A 24,521-nucleotide genomic window follows, 5' to 3' on the forward strand; every position below is an offset into this window, starting at 1 on the left:
AGGCGGCTCAGAAGGATTCGGCAGATCTGGAGGATATTAACACGTCTGTGCGGTCGGTAACGCTCGGATACAAAGCCTCCCGAAATCCCTCTAAATACCTTGTTTTGATACGAAACAGATAATCGTTCCAAAAAATTCTCGGGTTCCTCTTCCGAGCCGCAGGAAAGTTAATCCTGTAAGGCTCGAGAGACCAGAGACGGGGAAAACCAGCAGGTCTGTTTTTTTTGGGAAAAGACATGCTTACTTTATGGGGTGGGGCCATCATTTTACACCCCCAGTAAAAGCCAGAGACAGCTACAGTGACTGACGGGGGAAGAAATCCAATTAAAGGTGACAAATCAGTTGCTGAATTACTCCGAGCAGGAAACGCAGTGTCCCTGGAGCATTACAAAACAGAATTCAGAAGCTGACAGGATGTGCCGCTCTATGACACTCTGTGTTCAGGACGTGTAGCTCTATGACGCCCTGTGTTCAGGATATGCCGCTCTATGACGCCCTGTATTCAGGATGTGCCGCTCTATGACGCCCTGTGTTCAGGATGTGTAGCTCTATGACGCTCAGTGCTCAGGACGTGTAGCTCTATGACGCTCTGTGTTCAGGATGTGCAGCTCTATGACGCCCTGTGTTCAGGATGTGCCGCTCTATGACGCCCTGTGTTCAGGATGCGTAGCTCTATGACGCTGTGATCGCGTTTACCACCACAGCTCCATGGCCAAGCACCACGTTGTCTGCCTAACCAGGGAGACGGCTGTGTTGGCATCAGAGTCTGCCACTGAAGGGGGCGGGAGTGGGACGGGGCCAGCTGTGTTAGAGGATGTCCCGCTTGGCTGCAGGCGCCTGTATCCAGGAGGGGAGGCGTGCTCAGACAGCGCTCACCCTGTGTTTTGCTCCCGAGAGGGACAGCTTGCCCTACACACCCACCGCCCGTCCTCCCGGCTGGCTCCTATCTCCGCGCCATGCGTCGAAAGCGGGCGTGGCCCAGAACGCCGCTCGCTTTCAGGGATTGCCGGGCTCATGACGCCCTGTGTTCAGGATGCGTAGCTCTATGACGCTGTGTATTCGCGGTTTACCACCACAAGCTCCATCGGACACAAGCACCACGTTGTCTGGCCCTTAACCATGCGAGACGGGGCTGTGTTGGGCAGTGCAGAGTCTGCCACTGAAGGGGGGGGCGGGGGAGCGGACAGTGGCGAGCGAGAGAGAGAGAGCGGGCGAGCGAGAGAGAGAGAGCGGGCGAGCGGGAGAGAGAGAGAGTGAGCGAGTGAGCGAGAGGCCGGGAGGAGGGGAGGGAAGGGGAGGGGGGCGGGGATCCAGCAGCTGATACTCACATTGGATTGGACCGTCTTCCGCGGTTGCCCTTCTTGCCGATGACTGGCGTGCCAAAGTGCTCAGGGTTGGTCAGGGGGAGTTGGTCTAGCGTCTGAAACACAGTCACACACGCACACACAAGTCACAAACGTATACGTACAAACGCGTGCACGCGCACACACACACACACACGCATTACAAACTGCACTCCTGTTGCGGAAACTCCAGCGCAGCATTTTTAGCAGCCGGTAACGAGCACTGGGCCTGAATAAGTAAACATGGCCGCCTGTCATCAGCCGGCTCGTAAAACCCTTCGACAAACATCTGATATCAGCTCGTAACTTATACTCTGCCGCTTGCGAAACCCCTTGCGCATATCCGAATGCTAAAAATGAGTTTTGGAAAGCAAATAATACCCAATAGAAAATGTATTTCTATCCTCCACTCATGTCTAGTTTAGCAATCTTTGTGTCGCTGGCGGTTCTGCTTTCGCACACCCCCCCCCCCCCAAAGTAATGCAACAGTTGCTATTTGCATTAAAAATATTCCCAGATTTTTTTATTATTTTTTTTTACAGAAAACAAAAAAAACTTGCATAAACCACTTCATATTTTTAAACTTTCTGTGCCAGACAGTCAAGGCAGTGAAAGTTTTGGGATTGTGTGAAAAATACTCCTTAAAAGATGTTCACATAAAGAAGTGTTATTAATTCTTTGTTTCATTACCAAAACAATATGAAAATGCATTGAGTAGTTGTGTGGTGGGAATAAATGTTTAATTTAATTTGTTTTTTTTTAGGGGGGGGGGGTATGAGCAGAGGAACTCACCTCGCTCTCTGCAAAGTGCCGAGCTCCTTTCAGGCACAGAGAAGAACGTCTGAGGGTCTTCTCATCTCCATCATCAAACACTGCCGGAGAGAGGGAGGGAGAGAGAGACAGAGAGAGAGAGGGAGAGGGAGGGGCAGAGAGAGAGAAAGGGAGGGAGAGAGAGAGAGAGAGAGAGAAAGAGAGGAAGGGGGGGAGAGAGAGAGGGAGGGGCAGAGAGAGAGGGAGGGAGGTATGTGGGTCACACACTGTCCTCAACCTTCCTGCACACTCACACACTCTCTCACACACACACACACACAACACACACGTGTCTGTGTGAGTGCAAGCGTGTGTGCATGCATGCATGTGTCTGGGCGCTTGTTCAGAAACACGAGGCTGTATTTCTAATCCTATCTAATCCGATGTGACAGCAACACTTTTTTGCATCCTTTTCATAAAACACCTGCATATGTTTATTAGACATTCATACGCACATTATACTTGTGAATGACATACTTATGTATCCCTGAATCAAAAAGGAGGGTGGCCATTCAAAAGTTCGTTATTATTTGCAGTAGTAGCAGCTGCAGCAGCAGCATCACCATTGTTAAAAGTTCTAGTTAAATGAGCAAAGGATGCATTGCAACACAGTGTGTGTGTGTGTGTGTGTGTGTGTGTGAAAGCACGTACACCCCCCGCTCCTGCTTACCAACTGTATACAGGCTGGCGTCTGTTAATTTGTTGATTGTAGCTTCTTGGTACATTCCATCCTGTTTTCGAACTTCCACAGTAGCACCAACCTGCAGGACACACAGGAACAGCACCCTATCACACACAGGAACAGCACCCTATCACACACAGGAACAGCCCCCTCACACACAGGAACAGCACCCTATCACACACAGGAACAGCCCCCTATCACACACAGGAACAGCCCCCTATCACACACAGGAACAGCACCCTATCACACACAGGAACAGCACCCTATCACACACAGGAACAGCACCCTATCACACACAGGAACAGCCCCCCTCACACACAGGAACAGCCCCCTCACACACAGGAACAGCCCCCTATCACACACAGGAACAGCGCTCGGCTGCACTGAACGGCTGAATAAATTCCAGACAGGAAGTGGGCTCAAGGTTCAGAATTGATGAGTGGAGTCGGGGCTAAATTAGCGGTACTGTGGGAGACTGGCAGCGCACGTCTGAGGAGGACACGACCGAGCAGGGGGAGAGGACCGCGCTGAATACGATGAACCGTGTTCCCGACACAACCTGGAGTCCGGAACAAGCTGTGCTGCGCTAGTTAGCTACGGAATCACGAGAAAGCTTTCCCTCTTTCCAGGGAGGACGGGAGAGAGAGGGGGGGCGGGGGGACTGGAGGTTAAATTTCAATGAGTGATGAAGCGGGGGGGTGGGTGGTGTCGAGGGGGAGGAGGGTCCATGTAGAATGGACTTACTCGGACCCCCAACTTGGAATCTTAGTAATTTAAAATAAACCACCTGTCATGTGACTCAGGGGGGGAAAGTGTAACCAGATAGGCCAGGACATAGGAAGGGTCAAACAGGACTCCGCCCCTTTCCCTCCCCTTCGTTTCTCCAGCACAGAAACCCAAGCACTGTGGTGATGGGACAGGACAGCGATCGGCTTCGCTCAATGGCGCCACCTGCACAGCCTCAGCTGTACTGCGGTCCGCCAGAACACACACGCATCACACACACTGAAATGCCAGGATACACGCTCACATAAATTCACTGGCGTGGAGAAATCCAGTTTGTTCAGATCGAAAGGCAGGTCTGATTAAATTGATCAATAAGTGAATCAATTAATCAATCATTTAATTATCCCATACAGGGAAATTTGATTGCAGCAAGGGTTAAAAAATGTATTTTATTTTTAAAGAAAAAAAGATGTCCAAGTGTGTTGCGATTCGGAACGCCCCGCCCCTTACCTTCAAAGGCCCGCGGATGTGTTCGTCGTGCACCTCCCCCGTGGACGAGTCCTGCTTAAACGTCACCTGGGGAGCCGAAGGGAGGAGAGAATCAGAAAGGCAGAGGGAGTACAGACGCACGGCCTTCTGGGAAACGCACGTGCTCGCCGGCTCTCCGTCCACGTCTACGCCCGGGGCCCTGGAGCGGGCCTCGCTGAACGAGCCCCTCTGGCCCGACGCGCTCGAGTGGAGCGTGCGACCTGCCGGGGGGGGGGGGGCGCCAGCGGCTAGCCCTCCTTACAGGGGGGGGTATAAATTAACAAGCTCAGAGCAGAACAGCACACAGGCGTCATTCCTTTTACTTCTCTGCTCTTTAAAATGCCAAGTGTACGATTACAGTTCTTTTTTACAAGCACTCACAACGCAGAGACAAAACCCCCCGCTACTTACCCATCATGCATCACTGGCATTAAAAATACAGCAGCAGTTACAGAAAAATCACCTTCAATACATGTTAAGACGACCCCTTTTTTCATATATACACCTGAATATTTACTGAAGAAATTCAGCTAAAATGTCTAGCTCAGGGGAACGATGGATTTGAACCCGCAAGCCCGGTTTTCTAGCCACTACACCACACTGCCACTTAATTTCCATCAAACTCAACCCTCCAGGAAGAGCAGCCAGTTCCTCACAGAGTTAAAAGCCAGCGAAACCACAGTGTGCCAAAACAGGCTCAGGAATACACATTCTCTCCTGCTAAAGAACTCAACCCTCACAACTTGCATTTTATTAAAGCACTCATCCCTCATGACTCGCACCCTGCGGAAACACTCAACCCTCACAACTCACCCCCAGCTGAAGCACTCACCCCTTCAGCATGGATACCCCAGGATAACAGGAATAAACCCAGAAATCACGCTGTGCCCCTTTGGGCACTTTCTAACACAGTTAATAAAGTGCATGATCAGGAAGAGGAGTAAGGGGGAGGACCACAAGTAGAACTGAGAGAAAGAGATGATCATAAAAAAGCACGCAGCACGTTGCAGGATGTGATAACTGTTGCGGTGGGTAAGGGGAAACCATGGGGGAGCGCCAGTGAAATAATTCCAGAGGCAACATGTCTTTTCTTTTTTTTTTTGTTCTCCCCCCCCGCACGGAAACTTCATTAGAATCAGCAGCACGTAGAACTGCCTGTAACTAAAGAACAAATTGCTGTAGATCAACAGGGTTATAACTGGGTACAACGCCACTGTCACAGCCAACAGAACGGGAGAGGGAGAGTAGAGAGATGGATATAAAGAGAAAGAGAGAGAGGAGGCACAGAGGAGCACTTATACACTTAATGCTGTGCAGCATTATCAGTGCACCACAGTGCTTAGGGAACTGGGCTCGTAACTTGAGGTTGCAAGTTCAATTCCCTGGCGTGGCACTGCCGCTCAGGTAGGGTACTTAACCTGAATCGCTGTAGTGTACAAAACATCCACCCGCATAAATGGGTTATATGTAAAAGATAAATGTCAGCTGTTTGACTCTGGATAAGGGTACTGGATAAATGTGTAAATGCAAATGGACAGGTTTTGAGGACTGAGAAGCAGGATGTTAACCTGGGACATGTGATTGGATATCTGACCACCCAGGCAACCAATGGGTGTACACTTTCTGTTTAGAAAAATTGTACAAAACAAGTTCAAAGTCCTGGATTCAAAGATTCTGCCAAGAACATTTCGATAGTGTTTTACTACATTTGTCATAAGCCTTAATACGCTGTCATATGAGGCGTTTGACAACTGCCAAACCACTGTCATAACACACACAGCTGAAGTTTTACAGAACTTATAAAATATAATGATATTCACAGCTATCTGTCATACGCTGTAATACGCGGTAACAGCAGGTTATGACAGGTGTTATAACGTGCTTATAACAGGTATTATGGAGTGTTGCCAAAATGCCTCAGTCTGGATATCACAGGCTTCATCAGCAACAGCGAGCAGACTTGTGTTTGACCAGCAGTGTGAAGCACGAGGCTTAATGTTTGCCTGGCTAAGACTCCGGTTCCCATGGAGAGACGCAGAACACACATTCACACAAACAGCCATTTGCAGAGGTACTTATGCTCAAAACAGTCAAACAAGAGGGATGGGATTTTACCTATTTTTTATATGCCCCCCCCCCCAACCCCCCAAAAAAGAGATTTGAAATATCAGAGTTTTCAGAAAATATAAAAAATACATTCCTGAACGAGGACAACAGAGGCAAAATAGCTGAAGAAAAAAAATGGAAAGAAATTGCGAGAAGCATTTTTACCACCTTCCAATATACTTTTATTGAAATGCTCCCCATTCAACAAGAACCCAAATCACTTTGTGCAGATAACTCAATTTAAGAGCACTGCCGGTTATGAATGGCATCACCTAGTGTGCAGAAAAAGGGGGGGTGGGGGGGGGGTGGGGGACGCTCCTCCAGAAAGCGTTGAACCGTGCTCGATGAACCTGCCTGCCCCGCTCAGCGGACGAATCGATCATCAGCCTCCCCAGGAAGGGGTCATCCATCCGTTCTAAAAGCACGGCTGGTCCTGGAGCACGCCGTTTACGCATTCGATAATAACCGTCTGAGAACTCAAACGGCAGCGTGTCCTCTTCGCGGGAGGAAAACAAAAACGCAGTCAAGATTTAAACAAAGGAGGCTTTGAATGAAAAAAAAATGTAAAAAATAACAAAAAATAAATCGCTGTTTGGATGCTTAGTCAGAGGGGAAGAAAGTACCAGAAAGAAGAAAAGAGGAAAGGTGACAGTTCTTTAAAAAAATAATAAAAAGCAACACTTCAAAGCAGCACGGACTGAACGTCAAACGCGGAACAGAACAAAAGAGCACCTCAGATGAACCCATTTCAGTTTTTCTGCCATTTTGTTCTCGCCAGCATCCTAAAATTTTGTAACACGGCTGTCCTGGCGATACCTGGCCGTTCTGGGCCACAACTGCTCAACCAGAGCAGCCTGTAGCCACGACAAAAAAAAAAGAAGGAAAGGATTGCTGTCAGTAGCCTGTGTGTGGGTTCGTGACATCAGTCCTGCCCCATCCATTAAGATGGTACTATGACAACAAGACCAAATAAGCAAGAAAAAAAACCCCAGGGTAAGCAGCACAGTAGATAGAAAATCAAGAACAGATTATGTACTGAATATGGATATGGGTACAGAGGAGGATGGGGGGGGGGGGGGTCTAAAAAAACAGACTTTAACATCCACCCCCCCTCCAAACTCAAACCCATAGCAAACAATTTTTGTGAGTCGCTGCTGGTCCTGAGCCTAGACCACCGGCAACTCGCTAAATCTCCCACATGGCGTTTTACTCAATTTGAGAGCCCGGATTCCACAGTTCCGCATGCATATAAGATTTTTTTTTATGCAACTAGAGTCGAGATGCCACTGGATGCATCCCAAGCCTGGGCTGGGAAGCGGCAAAACGGCAAAAAGTTTCTTCCGTCCGAGCCTGAGGCGATTTCCCGAGGTAATCCGGGCGCGGCCCGAGGCGCGTCTCGAAAAGCCGTTTACAGAACCGCTCCCGAGCTCCACCGCGGCTCGCCGGCCAGCATTAGCGCAGCGGAAATTTAATTAAAGCGCAACAAAAGCGTCCGCGGGACTCGCCTGCGCAGCCCCCGCCCGCCCACACCCCACCCCCGGCCGCATTTACAAGCAATCCGCCAATTATTCTGTTCCCGGTCGGGGCGGCAGCTGAAACGGATAGCGGGGGGATTTTAACCGCGGAAACGCGACTGCTTTCACGGTTTTTGAAAAAATAAAATAAAATAAAAAAAGGCTACCGCTCATTTTCTCGACCCTGTAGGGAGTTTAAAAAAAAAAAAAAAAGGGGGACGTGGCGGGGGGGTTCAGCGAGCCTTCGGCAGGTGCTGCGTGCGCTGCAGGGACGGCGAATTAAACTACGCTTCGCGCTCCCTGGGAGAGGACGCTGTCAAATGCAGCGTGTGGAAGATCCAGCAGGGGCTCTCACTCCACGACCTTCGGTTAGTTTGGGTAAGACTGCTCAGTTTCCCTCCAAAATTTCACGAGTTGAAAAAAAAATGTATAAATATTATTTTCTCAGACAAAGTCATATTGCTCAAGCTCCCTGTGGCTACTCTGTCTTGATGAAATTGAGTGTGTGTGTGTGTGTTGAGTGTGTGTGTGTGTGTCTGTGTGTGTTGAGCGTGTGTGTGTGTGTGTTGAGCGTGTGTGTATGTGCGTACTGAGGTGTGGCGTTAATTTAATCCTTTACTGAGGTGTAATGTTAATTCTCCTCTTGTGGGAGCTTGCAGGAGTCACCTCAGCATCAGGGCCCCCCCCCCAACATGGCCGACAGGTCTCAGGGAACACACACGAGCGCATTTATTCCACGCAAATAACTTCTGGCTTTGATCTCGGGCAGGGAGTCGAGCTGACCTGCAGCCGCCGGACGCCGTGGCCGCCGCGTTCGCGGTTAGCGCCGTCGGTGACTCGCTTCAGCGGACGCTCATTGACCCGAGCCAATCGCGTAGCTTCATTTCAATTCATTTCACGTTTTCTGCCGCCGAGCCGTGCAGCGCTTCGGTCGGCCGCCATAAGTGCCACAGTTTTCAGGTCAGAACACAACTCCGGCTTGGCTACAGATTTGGGTTATGTGGTGGAGGGGGGGGGGGGATAGCGTTGAGAGAGGTTTTTTTTTAGTTCCGACTTAAACACCCAAAGAGCTTCTCGAATGATCTGGGGAAGGTCAATCCAAAGCTTAGCAAGCCTGAAGCTAAAGCTCTTCCTCTGCTTTTTAGAGCTTTGAAATCTTTGGGCAGAGCAAGATTTTCAAGTCGTAAGCGATCTGGAGAAATAAGAAATCGCTCGAGTGTGCGGGCCCTTACACGTGTCGTGCTTTATGTTTCACTAATCTCCATGTATTAGCTGGAGTTTCCTGAAAGTGTACAGGGTTAAGCACTTTGCTCAAAGTCACAATAGCTGAGACTCATGTGGGCATCTGAACATAGCATGTAAGCCTAATAATAATATTAATCATTATTTCACATTCGAAGAGCGAATCAAAGAGCTTGTCCCAAAGCCCTTTACAAGATTGAACACCGAAATAAAAAGGTAAAGACTTGGCACCGCTTTTCCTCGCTGCCCAAGCCGTTATGTACACACTCAGAGAGGCTGCTCTGCATGGAGCATCTGCTCACCACCGAAAACGTAAATATGGCGGCAACTGAAGATTATTAATGAACAGCTCACCACCTAGAAGAAAAAAAAAAAACAGTTGAAAACTCAAGTTTTCCCCTCCGGCTGCTTCTTAAGTACAGAACGAGATCCAGCACAGATATCCCTATCGCCTTGCAGCCAAATTGGCATGCATCGAGCCGGAGTTCTGATCACAGGAATAACTGAGTAAGTTTCCATTGTTTTCGCCCAGACCATCTGCAGACACAAAAGCTGGGCTTAGCGCAGAGATAGGCCCAGCTACCAAAGCCTGATAGGGTCTATTAAGTTTTTAAGCCCCGCCCCCAACCCAGAGTTGCTCCGCCTCTCCCCGCCCCTTACCTTGGCTTTGACCAGTCTCTTGGCGGTTTTGATCTTGGCTTCGCAGAAGGCTCCCCGGTACTTGGCGCTCACGTCCGTGCCCACGGTCAGGTAAGGGGGCTCCTCCAGGCTCTGGGGGGGGGGGGCGAGAGCAGAGAATAGATGTTCACACAAAGAATTATATTACAAAATTACAAAACACTGGATTCTACTTATCAAGGTCTTGATGAAAGACCATGATTAGTTACCTAGAGTCAGGTGTTACAATGCCAGACTGAAACAAAAACCTGCACCCACACCGGCCCTTTTAGGATAAGGTTAGACTTTACCCCTGTACCATAACAGTGATGGACGTGCAGAGACTCTGGACTGGGAGCGCTGTTAGCCTGGTTTACATCTCTGCTGTTGATACGGCCTCACGCGCGTGTGTGAGGCTGCAACGCGGCTCCCTGTGGACCGAGCAGCAGCCGCTAGCATTTGCAGCGTGTCGAGGGCAATCTCAGCACAGCGGAGGAGCGGCGGCTCTGCACCGCTGCAGCGGAGAACGAGTGCAGGAGCGGAGAACGAGTGCAGGAGCGGAGAACGAGTGCAGGAGCGGAGAACGAGTGCAGGAGCGGAGAACGAGTGCAGGAGCGGAGAACGAGTGCAGGAGCGGAGAACGAGTGCAGGAGCGGAGAACGAGTGCTGCAGTGGAGAACGAGTGCAGGAGTGGAGAACGTGCCCGACCGAAGTCAGCGATGCCGAGTGCAGCGTTCGAGAGTGCTCTGCCGACGGACATGCAGTGCGCACGCCACAGGAATCGGAGAAGAGGGCAGGAGCGGGAATAGCTCTCTCCTCACCACACTGCACGCCACGCATGTTCAAATTGGACAGCGGATGATGCCCCACTCAGACATTACAGGCACTCTGAGCACCCACTGTGCAGAGGAAACTAGTGCAGTACTGAGAGCGAATTACAAACAACCTGATGCATGGATGAGTAGACCAACAAGTGCTGCGATGGAGACACGAGTGCCAGGGGAGAACAGCGAGCGCTGCATTGGGATAGCGAATCCGGTCAAAGGGGTGGAGATAATCGCAGTCAGTGGTACCTCTGTGCACCCGATCGGAACCGCAAGTGCATGACTCTGGAGAAGAGCAGTGCAGGAGTGGAGAACGGCCGAACCCCCCCCCCCCCCCCCCCCCCCCGAATTCACGCGCTGCCCCCATGGTGCGCTGTTCCCGAGAGTCGCTCTCTGCCCGTACGGACACTGCAGTGCGCCAACCCGCCAACAAGGAATCGGGAAAGAGGGGCTGGGGAAAGTCTGGGAATAGTCTCCTCTCTCCTCCACCACCACTGCCCCCCCAACCGCCTCCCGCACCCTCCTCGTTTCTAATTTGGACAGCGGATTTGATTGCCTTTTTCCTTCATACTCTCAGCACATTACAAAAAGGCCCTCCTGAGCCCCCCCCACCCCCCCACTTTGCAGAGGCAAAACTATGCAGTACTGAGAGCGTAATTTTACAAACACAACCCCTGTATGCATTGATAGAGTATGAACACCAACAAAACGTCCAGCGATATGGCCTTTCATACAGCGAATTAGGCGTTTGGGCCAGCGGGAAACAGCGTTTTGGGAGCCGACGACACTCTGGGCATCAGCTCCGCAATCCCTCAGGTCTTTAGAGGAGCTGGAGATAAATCAGCAGTCACGTCTCGGCTACCTCTGTGACCCACCCCAATCCCGCCAACCGCCAAGCAGCAACTCATCCAGAGAGCCCAAGAGCCAAGTAGCCCTCAAGTAGACCGCTTGACAAAAAAAAAAAAAAAAAAAAAAAAAAGAGGAAACGTGGTTTATAATATTTTTTCAGCCCCGTTTCCAAAATGGAGTCTGGAAGAAACTCTTTCTCAGGGAGAGACCCGAGTCAAACCACAGCCGGATTTCAGAATCGACCGAGGCGTCCCCACGGCATCTCTGAGTCCTGATGCTCGATGGAAGGAACCGGCATAATTCACCCAGCTCTGCAGCCTCTCAGGCTCAGCAGCAGCACACTTTCAGCCTTTGGCTCCAGCACGCTCGACTTCTGCATCTACAAATGTTTCGGGGGTAAAACAACAATGGAATGGAAGTTTATTATATTGTTTCTGTGATCACTTCATTCCCGCGCCATGGAATTTCGCTACAAGGCTAAAATGATATTTGCCTTGCATCTTGCTCTGCACTTAAAGGGCAACTACAGCAAAAAAAATACATTTTTTATAAAAAATGTAAAAAAATAAATAAAATAAAAACAAAAAAAACGTTTTTACAACTGTTATATACAAAATGGTTCACAGCTAAAGAAAACAAAAACAAACGCCCACATCCACACCAGTCAAACAGAGGGGTGGACCAGGGCCCACACTCATTGATCTAGGACCAGACTTCCCCCCCACCCATGTTCTAACCTTACACACTACGAATGAAATGCCAGAACAGAACCTGGATCACAGCCCGTGCCCACAGCCTTCTCAGGAGCCCCGAGGGCTGAGGTGGGTCTCACGTTTCGGCTCGGGACCGGGTAAGGGTCAGGATAAAGGACAGCAGGATTCCGAGATCAGAGTTCTAATCGGATCTCTGTTACAAACGCAGGCCCGGATCAGGGAAAGGTCCTCAGATAAGCCCGACCAGACTGCACGGCCGTGTTGAGCAGGATGCCGGTCTCACACAGACCAGAGACGGTGCACCGTGGGCTCCGGGCCCTCGGGAGCAGCCGAAACGAGGGCTCCTTGCCCGCGAGGCATAGCCCCGGGGTCAGCAGCACCCACAGAACGCCCGGGCCCCAGCACAGGTCCCGAGGCGGAACTGCGCGGTTTTGGGAAATCAGAACGGACTGGCCTGTACAAGTCGAGAGTCCTGAAGATATTCAGCACAGCCAGGTGCACACTGAGCCACTGTCCGAACCAATCTTCCCATGAAACCTTCTCTAATGCAAAGGGACGCCTGGGCCTTCCAAACAGAATCCACCTCTCTTGGCACGTCCAAATTCATTTTCTCTCGTTTCTTATGGACAAGCACTGACACCGTCATAAAAACATTTGCCAGAAACCAAAAGCAATGGGAAGCATCCCTCGCAGCATGTGAAATTTTTTTTTTTTTTGAAAGTACACCAACAGCTAAGACTGCAGATCCCTAGTCTACCAGTCAAGTCTGACTCATACACAGTCTATGACACTTCACACACGGTCTGATGGGAAATCATTTCCACCCTCCAGCCACTATGACCATTATGAACCGAGGTCCAGGACTCAGACCCCGGCAGCTTCCGGAAACACTGAAAACAACTCTACAGCTGTGGTTCCAAGTCCCAACTTTCCCTGTTAGCCAGAAACATCAAAGACACTGTCACTCCAAACTGACAGCAGGTTTGACCACTGCAACAAACAACAGTGATTTTGCTCTGAAGCACTGGCTGAGAAAAGTGGTCTAGCACCGCAGTCGGGGAGGTAATTGGAGATTCGGCAGACGTGGCTTTTCGCCTACACAGCCCGGTTCAGAAAACGCAAGATGGCCGAGGCCTGCCGACCTGACCGGCCATTCAATTCTGATTACAAACCCAAGCCTGGTCCGTCCACAAGTCACGTCACACCGGCGCGCGGGTCCACCCGCCTACACTGTAGCTTAAGACCGCCTTCTCATCAACTTCCAACCGCCGTCGCCCGCTCCCACCCAAGCCAGACTGGACATGTCCACTTCTCATCCGCCGTGAGGAACGCCTTCCGCTCGTTCTAACGGGAGGGAAGAAACCGACCGAACGGTCCAAGTTCAAACCGACACAAAAAAAAAAAGACGTGGGCGATTGGCTGAGAGACAAAGCGGCCTGGCTGCGACGCGTCAGCGGTTTAGAAACGGGCAACTCAAACAGAACTAGAGTGAGAGGCAATGAGAAAGAGCGGGTGCAAAAAGGTCACCAGCACTTGATTGGACAGACACAAAATAAAGTGTTAAATACAGCCTATTTAGAAAATAATACCCCTAAAAAATCAAAAGAACAAAATACATAAGTATAGCACCTTGTTAGCAAAATGTTTTTAAATGCTGTCTATGTCTAATATATTTATACTGCCGTAACAGACATGTCAATAAGGAAATGGGGAAGAAACACAGAATTTAAATGTATTCAGTCACACAACTTTGGTGACTGTGGTAAGCACATTCAACCTTATGTGAAGGAGTGTAGACAATTGCACTGTTTAAAACAGCGAGATGAAATAAGCTTCCCATAGGGGGAAGAAGTCCTGCTTATAGACCTGCCAATGAGCGTTTTATAAAAAAAAATTTTTTAAGTGTTCAGGAGGCAGTTATTGCGGTTGTCTTCCACTCTTTCACCTCCGGCAGCGGAGGCGAAACAGCGGGCGGAGTCTTTCGTGGCGTTTTCGCGGTAAGGGCAGGCAGGTTCCGAGCCCTGAACCGCGCTTCGGTGTTCCACCACCGGCTTCCGAGCGGCCCTCAGGCCTCTCTCTCGCGTTAGCCTCCGACACGCGGGACAGAGCGAGGACACAAAGCCAGAGGAGCCGAAAATCTGGTGCCCTGACGCCAAATACCTTTCATGACTTCAGGAGCATCAACAACAAAAAACAGCAGCAGCAGCAGCAACGGAAACACGTCTGATTCATTCAGGGAGTTACAGGGCAGGCAGGCGGGCAGACGCAAGGCTACAACAGCCCAGCAGCACAGAGCAAAGAAATGTGGGGTTCATCGAGGTCGGGTTTTTATTTCGGGAGCCCCTGATGCGTCTTTCTTCGCCAAGCCCTGCTTAGCGTGCCACGTCATTGGTCAAGACGGGCCAGAGGGGAAACAGAGTTATTCGATTTGGCGATAAGAGGCAAGCGAGTCATAGGATGCCTTGGCTGATAAAAAAAAATATGAATATCTCCATACTCTCTTTCCTTCTCCACACGAATCCCATTATTAAGACATTTCGGTTTCTGGCCTCTGCCTTTACACTGTCTGGGCCTGCTGGGTTGAAATGTGCTGGTATGCACAGCTGTTAAAAGCTGAACTTGCTACCGCCCCGCAGGAGGTCGTCCTCTCCTCCTCCCACTGACGGAGGGGAACGTGCCTTCTGTACGGTCGTCAGCCAGCGGGACGGACTCGCCCTGCAGATTAGGGGCGTAGGGGGCGCTACTTATGATTTTTCACCTCAAAAAAAAAGCAACCAGCTCAGCCCCAAGAATCCAGGCGAGGTGAACCGATCCAATCGACCGCTGTAATTGACCAATCACGGTTGAAGGGAAAAGGCACAGTATGGGATACGTGTGCGCGTGCATGTTGGGGGGTTACGGTTAGGGTTAAACAATGTACAATTATCACAGGGGTGGCTGGAAAAAAAAGTATGGGAACCACAGAATTTAGTGGAGGAAGAGGAAGAATGGAATGAACACCCCATGTAGACCTCCGGACCGGTCCCCCACCCCCATTGTAGATGACGCTTCTTCATACCTGGGAAGGAGGGGTCACCAAAAGTGGCAAACAAAGGACCTTTCTGAAAAAAAAGTTTTTTTTTTTTTTAAATAAGTAAAAAATAAACTCATTTGATATCCATCAATGCAGCTAAACCCCAGAACAACTCTCTCCCTCTCTCTGATAATGGGCCATAAGCAGTCGAAATGACACTTGGCTACAGTTCACAACAGCACTACAGCTTCGAAACAACATCAATTTATTATGTGCATCACACATAATACACACATTAAAATGCTTTCAAAAAAGCATGACTCACGATGTCAAGGATGTCAAAATCAGAGGGGAGAAGAAAAAAAAAAAGATCCGGCAGCAAATTTCAAAAGCTTAAAACATACCTTGGAGTTCATCTAAAAATAATTTTCCTCTGAACAGAGAAGACAAAATTGTTCTTCTTGGACGTACTGCTCAGTTTTAATGTCAGAAGAATTTTTATTACTCAACCATACCCACATTGTGTGCTTTTTATGGTTCCCATCTAAACTTTTGTTCCAGAGGATATACATAGGCAAGGTTCCTTGCCAAGCATTTGCTCCAAGCACAGTGATGTGTTAGGAATATGATTTGAGTATTACCGTGACTATTTTGAATCAAACAAAGGCTTTGTTTTGTACCTTGGAACAACGCGAGGCAAGATTACACCATCACAATCAGAATCTGAAGACAGCCACGGATTTTAGCACACAAACAAGACCCCCGAACGCCGCTTCTGGAAGCGTGACTCGAAGATAAGGACACGGTGCCTTGTGCGATTTCGCTGGTGTCAGTAAGCTTGTTAAAGTTTTCCCCGCTCTGTGTAGGAACCAGCGGAACAGACTCGCAGTGTCCTCACGTTCTCCCACATCAGACTGTGACTGGCACGGCCGCGGGCCAATCAGAGCAGCCCTGACTCACGAACACCGGAGCCGATTGGCCGCGCATGAAGCCCTGAGGTGAGGTGAAGCGGCCACTTCATCCTCGTCGCCGTGCTGAAAATAGCCATCCCGCCGGCCGAACGCTCTCGCATTCCACAGGAACGGCGCTGTCACAGCCAAGAGGGGCCGATAAAGCGCACAGGCTCAACCCAAACCGCAAAACAAAAACATTCCGCCTGTCAATCATCCCTCATTTACTCGCCTACTCATCTCTCCCTCTCTCTCTCACCTCCTCCATCTCCAGCCTCCCCCCTCTACCTCACTCTCCTCCTCACCCCTTCTTCCTTCCTCTCTCACAGTCTCTCACCCACTCCCTCACTCTCACTCTCACTCTCACTCTCACTCTCACTCTCACTCTCACTCTCACTCTCACTCTCACTCTCACACACACACACACACACACACACACCGCTCCGTACACACACACACAACACTCCACACATACACACACACACACACACAGACTGCTCTGTACACACACACACACGCACACCGCTCCGTACACACACACAACACTCCATACACACACACACACACACACACACACCGCTCCGTTGACTCTCCCAGAAGCACGTATCTCAGATTACGTTTGACCTGACCTCTGCACACTTCTTGTAAAAGGGGCCATTCAGCACTCGGGCAGAGCCTGTGAAAGGAGTGGCCGAGCTTCTGGACCCTGGATCGGGTCCTCAGGGCAGACCCAGCTGGGTTCTGACGCACAACAAACACAAGAGAGACACGGAAGTCCAAATTTTTAAAAAATTAGGTCATGGGGCGGTTGCAGAGGGCTCCCAGCCCAGTGCCAGACCTGATCCTGAAACCTCCTAGTGCCTCCACTCCTCATAAGCAGTTACGCACATTACAAACTGTGCATAAAAACAAAGGAGCACTTTGAAGAGTCCTCATAAGGTGTCCTGGGCATTTAAAAACTGTGTTTAAAAACTGAGCAGCACTTTGACGATCGCTCGTAAGGTACTCTGCGCATTAAAAAAACGTATAAAAACAAAGCAGCACTTTGATGAGTCCTCAAAATAATCTGGGCATTAAAAAAACTGTGTAAAAACAGAGCAGCACTTTCTGCAGGTCCTCATAAAGTATTCTGTGTATTAAAAACTGTATAGAAATTAAAGCCACACTTTGACGAGTCCACATAAGGTATTCTGTGCATTGAAAACTGTAGGCAAAAACAAAGAGACACATCTATGAGCTTGCAGTGTAATTCCCAGACCTGACCGCAGAACTTTAAATGTACACTGACAAAGACGTTATAGAATGTTTTTTGGTTCACAGTCCATCTCTGCAATAGGTCCCTGTTAACCAATAATCTAGAACCCCCATTAAAATATGTTATAATTTAATTTAGAATTAAATAAAAATTTTCAAAAGTTCTACTTAATTTTGAGTTTCATCTAAATCATCCTCAAGTGTTTTGATAACTTCTGACCCCATTCGAGCAACTCAACGTTTGTGACACAGACAAATGCAATCATCTCACTACCAAATAGGCTACCTTCAATCAAGGTGGTTTATGCAAATGAGGACGAGCTAAACCAATCCCAGGGGGATGCTCACTTCCCACATTATCTTGTCTGGACACGAATAATTTCATCCCTCCTTTTTGTATATAAAAAATAATTTTCATCCACGTTAAGATAAATCCTTTCTTACATTCAGATAACCTGCATCAATATAGCATCAAGCCAACAACACAAAACTCAAAAATATTAGCATAAGGTAGCATCCTCAAAACCCAGGTGATTTATTAGTCATAATAAATTTCTACTTTTCAAAAATCATGTTTATTATCCCTTATGACCGCTTTTTCCCTTTACAGAAATTGGGAAAAACAAATATTCCCAGGGTATTGGACATAATTTTTGGATCTGCAACACCTCCTGGTAACAGCTCTCTGGGGATGGTCTTCAGGAAACTATCGAGTGTGTCTGCAAATTCCTCTCGGCTACAACACAACGCTGCATACCTGTTTCCAACACTTCCCCTTTTCCACAATTTAAAAAATAAAAAATGAATTTGACAAAAACATCCACGTGGCAGGCCCGAATTCCCGCCAGTGTAGCGCCTCGCCGCCACAGACATTCCCGCCATTCGCCGGGCTCAGAACGCACAGAGCCGACACGCCGACACAATGGCCGACAGCTCCCGCCAACGGCTCAGGCCAACCTGAAGACGAATCGCGGGTCTGGCACATTACTCAGCCGGGCCCAGGGAGGGCATTCCAGGACATTCCTGTTTGCGCTCGAGCAAATGGGCACATTAGCTTTCTGGTGCTACGTACATATTATCACCAGATGCAACACTTTTAAAAAAAGATTTGAAAAAATAATAGTAAAAAAAAAAAATAATAATAATAATATTTTCCTCTCTGTTCCTAGGCAAGATGGCTCCAGACTATTTTGCTCAGGAAAGCAAGATCAAGTGAAGTCCGAAGTCAAGGCAAGCTTCAAGGACTCGGGAGTAACTCGTGCTGATTGGTTAAAAATTGGGAAAGCTGTGGATGATAAACAGCTGCTAGCCAATGAACTCGCCCCCCAACATCATCCCAAACCAGCTCACGCTCAAACACCCCCCAACACCCCTCCATCCCCAAACACACACACCACCCTGTCATTTCACACCAAATACCGTCACAACACTCCCCGGCAATCTGATTGCATTATATATTCAGTCACACATCGACTCAACCATTTGTACTGGATAAGACCTCCACACTGGCAGTTTTTCTTTTTTTTTTTTTAAACCCACCTCAGCGATGCGTAACATTCTCCGCGGCTGTTCTTCCGCGCGACGGAGAGCGGGCGATCGAGCCCGTCGGCGCGGGGGGGGGGGGGGGTGACCCGAGCTGCAGTCGCTAACGGCAGGAAGAGCATCTCCACTCCCCCGTCCCGCCGCCCCGCGCCCGCTATTTTTCATTATTATTTTTATTGCTCGCGCCCCTGGAACACGGACTCCCGCCGCCGCCGGGAGGAGGGAGTTATTCCAGGCTGCAGCCGCCCTACTGACACGTCACCTGCGCCAGATTGGTTTGGGGGTGGGAGGGGCAGTTTAAGCAATAAGCAGGACCGTCTACTCAAAATGAAGAGAGTCTGTTCTGGAGAGGAAATCATAAAATGTCCTCGCGTTGCATAAAACTGACCCGGCCCTTTATTGAAAAGCCACAGTCTCAGAAGATACTTTACAAACACCATGCCTGCAATATGGCAACTCACAAAATGGCCCGACACAGCCTCTCCAAGCCCTCCTAAAAGTGAGTGTTTATTGTATATTTTTTTTTTTTTTTTAATCAGCCAGTTGACTATTAGTCACCGAGGAGTTTTAGCCAGAGTAAACTTATTGGCTGCAGCTCACACAAGAGACAGCTTAGTTTCACACACACAGCTGCTTCCACACCAATGACTGGGCAGCTCAGAACAACTTCAACCCTTTAAGGCTTACGCTCACAAATGTGCAATTAGAATGTTCTTGACTGAACATTCTAATGCTGATGTAACAATTGCTACTGGCGACTGAAAGCAATGGAGTTCTGGAACACAGACTTAGAATTTTGGAAAAAAAAAAAACCTTTCAAAAACCTACTGTTCAAAGGATTAATCAAATGTCAGTGATGGTCAGTGCGTACAGGCATGGATTCCCCTAGAGAGGCTGGCTGGATCACCAGGCAGGGCTCGGTGCTATTAGACCATGACTGAAAAAGCAAGGCTTTGTTATGTTGTTTACTCCATCTACAAAACAGTCATTTCTTTCAAAATGCCCCAGTTTGCAAAACAATCGATTCCACAATGAAAGGTTTCTGTGCGGTCTGTTATAAAGTGGTCCAGTAACCCTTTTCTGCCGCGGAGCTGGAACCGGCGAGTACAGGCTTAAGTCAAAGCCATCTGACCTACTACATCAAAATTGCTTTTTGATTGCCGTGCCCTCAATCAGACCGGAAGTCCACAATGCTACACTGAAAGCCATCGGCCCAAATCATGACCACCATCCCCTCCCTCCCTCCCTCCCGGACTCTGCAGTTCAACACTCTTCCCTGAAAAATGATGTCTCCATATTAGCCTATATTCTGACCAATCTGTCAAGTTCACTGATGTTTTTGGGTCAGTACGGGGCATTTTAAAATATCCATTTTGGTCTTGACAGCAGGGACCATACACCCAGAGTCAAGTCAGCTCACAATAAATGAAAAATGACCAAATTCTCCATCAGCCGATGCTAGCAAAGACCTGCTAAAACAAACCATCACACCAGATCTTCAAAGTCTTTATTTAGTCATATTCTTCTTTCAATATGCTAATGGAATGAACCGTATGAAAATAATGTCAGTTTAACTACTAGCCTAATTCCGGGGGGGGGGGCTGGGCTCACAAACAGAATTAGTTTGGGACCCAGATATCCGTGAACCATGTCTGGGTTTTTCTTCCAAAAAAAAAAAAAAAAAAAAAAAAAAAAACACTTTTATCTTTCCAGCGATCCCATCTGGATGTCTGCAGAGACCACCCATCTCAGCGTGCTCCCTCCTCCAGCCGAATCTCAGCAACGGCACATCGGGGGTCAAAGCTCACCCACACAGAACGCCGGCCCGTTCGCGAGCGGGACCGCGAAACAAGAACCACCCGGTTTCCCGCGCCTGTCCCAGGAGGGACCGTCCCGCGTGTCCCAGACCGGCTGTAATGCGCCAGACAGGGCCCGTTCCGAAAACCTGCCCCTGGTGTGAACCACGAGGATACTGGGAGGGATTTAGAGCCCGGAGTCTGTTAGACCAGCAAACCCAATTACTCGGAACCTAATACAACAACACGGTAATTAGCACAGCATCTCTGACCTACATCTGTGCCTTAACACAATTAAAGATTGCTGGTACAAGGAACCATTAGAGAGACTGAGAGAGAGCAAGAGACAGACAGAAAAAGAGAGAGAGAGAGAGAGAGTATTGCATGAGGCAACCATTCATCAATACAGAATCACAATGACTGTCAACATCTGCAGTTAATTATTTACATACTGTAGATATTATATGGCACAAATATGGCAGCATATGTATGTCTGTTTAAGTTGTATATGTGTATAATGTGTATATTCAGTTTACAGGTTGTCGAGTTGATTTTTTTTGTTTGTTATTACAATTGTTTTTTGTAACTCTTACTTTGGCAACACAGTGCATGCCATGCCGATAAAGCACCCTTGAAATTGAAAACTGAATTGAGAAAGAGAGAGAGACTTTAAAACTGCCAGCACTGTCATTCAAACACAGGATGAATGGGGGGGGGGGGGGGGGCATTTAGCAGACGCTCTTATCCACAGCAACTTGCACAGGTTACATTTTTTACACACAATTTATCCATTTATACAGCTAGCCCATATGTTTATTGTAGCAGTTCAGGTTAAGAACTCTGCTCAAGGGTCCAACAACAGGGAATCCACCCCACATCCTTTTAGTCACAAGCCCAGGTGTCCAACCAGCATGAAACACCGCCAATTAAAATCAAAGTGCCCCAGTTGAAATTAATTAAAATGTCTGCACTACTATATTACGATAATTATGAAAACAGTAAAAATGAGCAAGAATCATAATGAGAGATAAGTCCACCCTCAGATGCTCTGAAAAGAACACGAAGTCCAAACCAGCCATGCTGTGCACTGTCTGTTTGGTATATCATTATCGTTAAAATCTGAGCATTTTAAACCGGCAGTTTAAGGTCATGAACATACAGGTAGATTTGCTAATTCAACACAGCATTGAGTGCCGGCACAGGGGAAAGGCGTGTCTAGGCGTCAGTTATGTACACAACAGTGAGCGCTTAAGCATTGTGTGGTTAGAGTCTTAATTACTTTAAAGCAATGCAGTTAAACCACTGCCTCAAAAGCTTAGCGCAAGAGCTAATTGTTGGAAATGACGGTTAAATTCGTTTAAAATCAGTGAACATCTGGCAGGAATTTTACTGGCGTCTAAACAGGTAAAGCATTTCAAAAATTACTTGACGCGGGGCCCAGAGCTGGTACACACTATGCCTTTTGCCACGAGCCAAGGCTACACACATAACGTCACTGTTGTAGAATCGGGAGAACGGGCTGACGCACCTTTAAAAGATGTTTAATTCAGAGAGAACCATGAAGTGCGGCAGCACCCGAGGACTACTTTGCCAGCCACCAGTCATTGGTTCTTCACCACACGCTTATAAATAGACTTGGCAGGTTTAGGCACGTATTGGCAAACGTGCACATAAACGCCTGAATTTAAAGAGCTTCACGGTCTCTCTTTCCATATGTTAACGGTTAACATTCCATTTCGGAACTTTCGGGATCTTCGCTTTAACGGTCTTTTCTGCCCGGGCACTTCTGGCCGGCTTTCAGCTGTTCAATTAAGCGTGAGGTGGCAAAAAAATTTTCAAAGCATTGCAACAAAGATACAAATACTTTCTCCCCCCATTCTTGCTTACAACTATACATACATTTTCCCGTTTCAGCAATGTGATTTATGCACTGAACACATACAGCCTGCATTAGAAACATAGCCATTTTATTCATATAAATAACAGTACGCCTATGCATAGCTGCCCCTGATAGGTCAGAAATAAATATTCTTATTTGGAAGCAGCTCGAATACTGAAACCGTGATTACTGAATGCAAGGTGTAGTGCTTTGTATTTTAAGTGTTTGCTCAAGTAAAGCCTGCAAATTCTAATTTCACCCCTTTTTTCTTGACGTATGCCTATACAAGCTTGGCCTAATGGCTTCTTCTTGTTCTTTCTTTCCACTTCCACTGTTTTCTGAATTTATCGTGCAGCACCTGATTATTACCGATTTATGTAAATAACTGCAGATAAACTGCAGTTAAATACGTAGAATATGAAAAGAGAAACACACAAAATAGAATATCTTAGGGGAAACAGGTTAAAATGTAAATATATGAATCATCAGTAAAGCACAGGTGTAGGGACTTAAACTGCGTCGCCAACTGTTTCCATCAAACTTTTAATAAAGCCTCACACTGCTGCTGTTCTTGTTGTTGCAGTTCAATAAATTCCTCATCTTCTATTTTTCTGAGTAGCGCTAGAATGTCAAAAAAACAAAACCGCACCATTTACAAGGAACCGCCATTTTTGCTGATGCATGACATGACAGTTATTTTTTTCTATTAAACGTCTGAAGAGCGCACCGCGGGTGAAACGGAGCGGTGTACAGTAATCTGAGCGAATTTCTAAACGGTTTCGATATCCGCTGGGCCACCAGAGAAATTACCTGATCTGACATCACCGGTGCTTAACGTGTTAACCTAAGGTGCACGCGCTGCACCGCCAAATACAAACCACAATTTAAGACTCGCGGCAAGCTTGTAGCAAACGCAGGAGGACAAGTAAAAGAACGTTTTCCAAAGCCATTACGCGTGTGACAAGCATCAGTCCTGGCAATAAGGGTACGCACATCGAACACGAAAACAAACTAAAGTGAAAATCAACCGCGGAAAACACACTCATAAAACCTCATTTTCTTTGTTTTAATTTGAACAAACAATTTATTGTTCGTGTTTCCACCATCTTTCTGTTAAGGCAGACATAATTGATTCTTCACAGCACTTTAATTTAAACACACATTCTCCCCTATAACTAAATACTATATTAACCAAACCGAAACTGAAGTGAATTTGAAATTAAACAAAAATAAAAACCAGTGGAAATGAGAAATTACTATAATAACCTTGCTTTTCACCTTAGCAAAGGGACAGCTAAGCCCTTCTAACAACTGTAATCTATCCATCCAGCACCTCCCCTTAATGTAGACTTATGCCCAGGAAGAGAGGGCCAGAGGGCCAGTCACCTGGGCTGGGGGGGGGGGGGGCTCATTTGTAGAGCCCAGGGCAGTTTTCCAGGTAACATAAATGAAACAGAGGAAGCATGTGGTTCTGCTGAGGGTGGGATGATAAGACACAAAAAGGAAACCTGTGACAGCCACATAAGATCATAAACACACAGGTGAAATTGTTGGGTTTAAAAAAAAAAAAAAAAAAAAAGATCCACCACATCTCTAAAGACAATCTTGTCAGACTGGCTGAAACTAATGGGAGATGGGAGATTGAAGTTTTCTGTGACCACCTGTGAGGAAGCTACGTATGAAATGTTGATTAAAAATCTTTGGCGGTTCTTGGAGAAACACCGCCTGAACATGACTCAGAGCCCGTGTGAGTGTTTCAAGCACACGTGAACACTACCATTGACAAAATAAAAGGCAAAAACCACCACCGTGGTCCCTGGGTGACAACTCCCAGCTACAGATTCCCATCTCTAGTCATCTCTATATAATTAATAAATAATTTACTAATTAAAATAAGAATATGAATACCTCCATCAACATTATTAGTAGTGATAAGCCTGCCTCTTTGTACAGCAGGTAATGTACCAAATGCTTCAATAACAATGTTAACGTTTGCCAGAAAACTCTAACAGTTTCCAGTCCAGTGCTTACTTTGTCTTACTTTAATAGCACTCCATATTATGGCAATATATTCAAGCAGGCCTATGGAAAAT

General features: G+C 47.8%; 1 protein-coding gene across 1 annotated transcript in view; it reads right to left on the reverse strand.

Moving 5' to 3' along the window:
* Window positions 1-24,521, reverse strand: part of LOC135244701 (AT-rich interactive domain-containing protein 4B-like) — a 60,774-nt gene that overhangs the window by 27,192 nt on the left and 9,061 nt on the right. The window contains exons 3-7 of the mRNA XM_064317201.1: window positions 9,612-9,722; window positions 4,072-4,137; window positions 2,824-2,914; window positions 2,136-2,215; window positions 1,329-1,420 (exon numbers count right to left, since the gene is read on the reverse strand). Of these exons, the coding sequence (XP_064173271.1) occupies window positions 1,329-1,420; window positions 2,136-2,215; window positions 2,824-2,914; window positions 4,072-4,137; window positions 9,612-9,722 (440 nt within the window). The remainder of the gene's footprint in view (window positions 1-1,328; window positions 1,421-2,135; window positions 2,216-2,823; window positions 2,915-4,071; window positions 4,138-9,611; window positions 9,723-24,521) is intronic.

Source organism: Anguilla rostrata, chromosome 2 (assembly GCF_018555375.3).
Source record: "Anguilla rostrata isolate EN2019 chromosome 2, ASM1855537v3, whole genome shotgun sequence".
Lineage (NCBI taxonomy): Eukaryota > Metazoa > Chordata > Actinopteri > Anguilliformes > Anguillidae > Anguilla > Anguilla rostrata.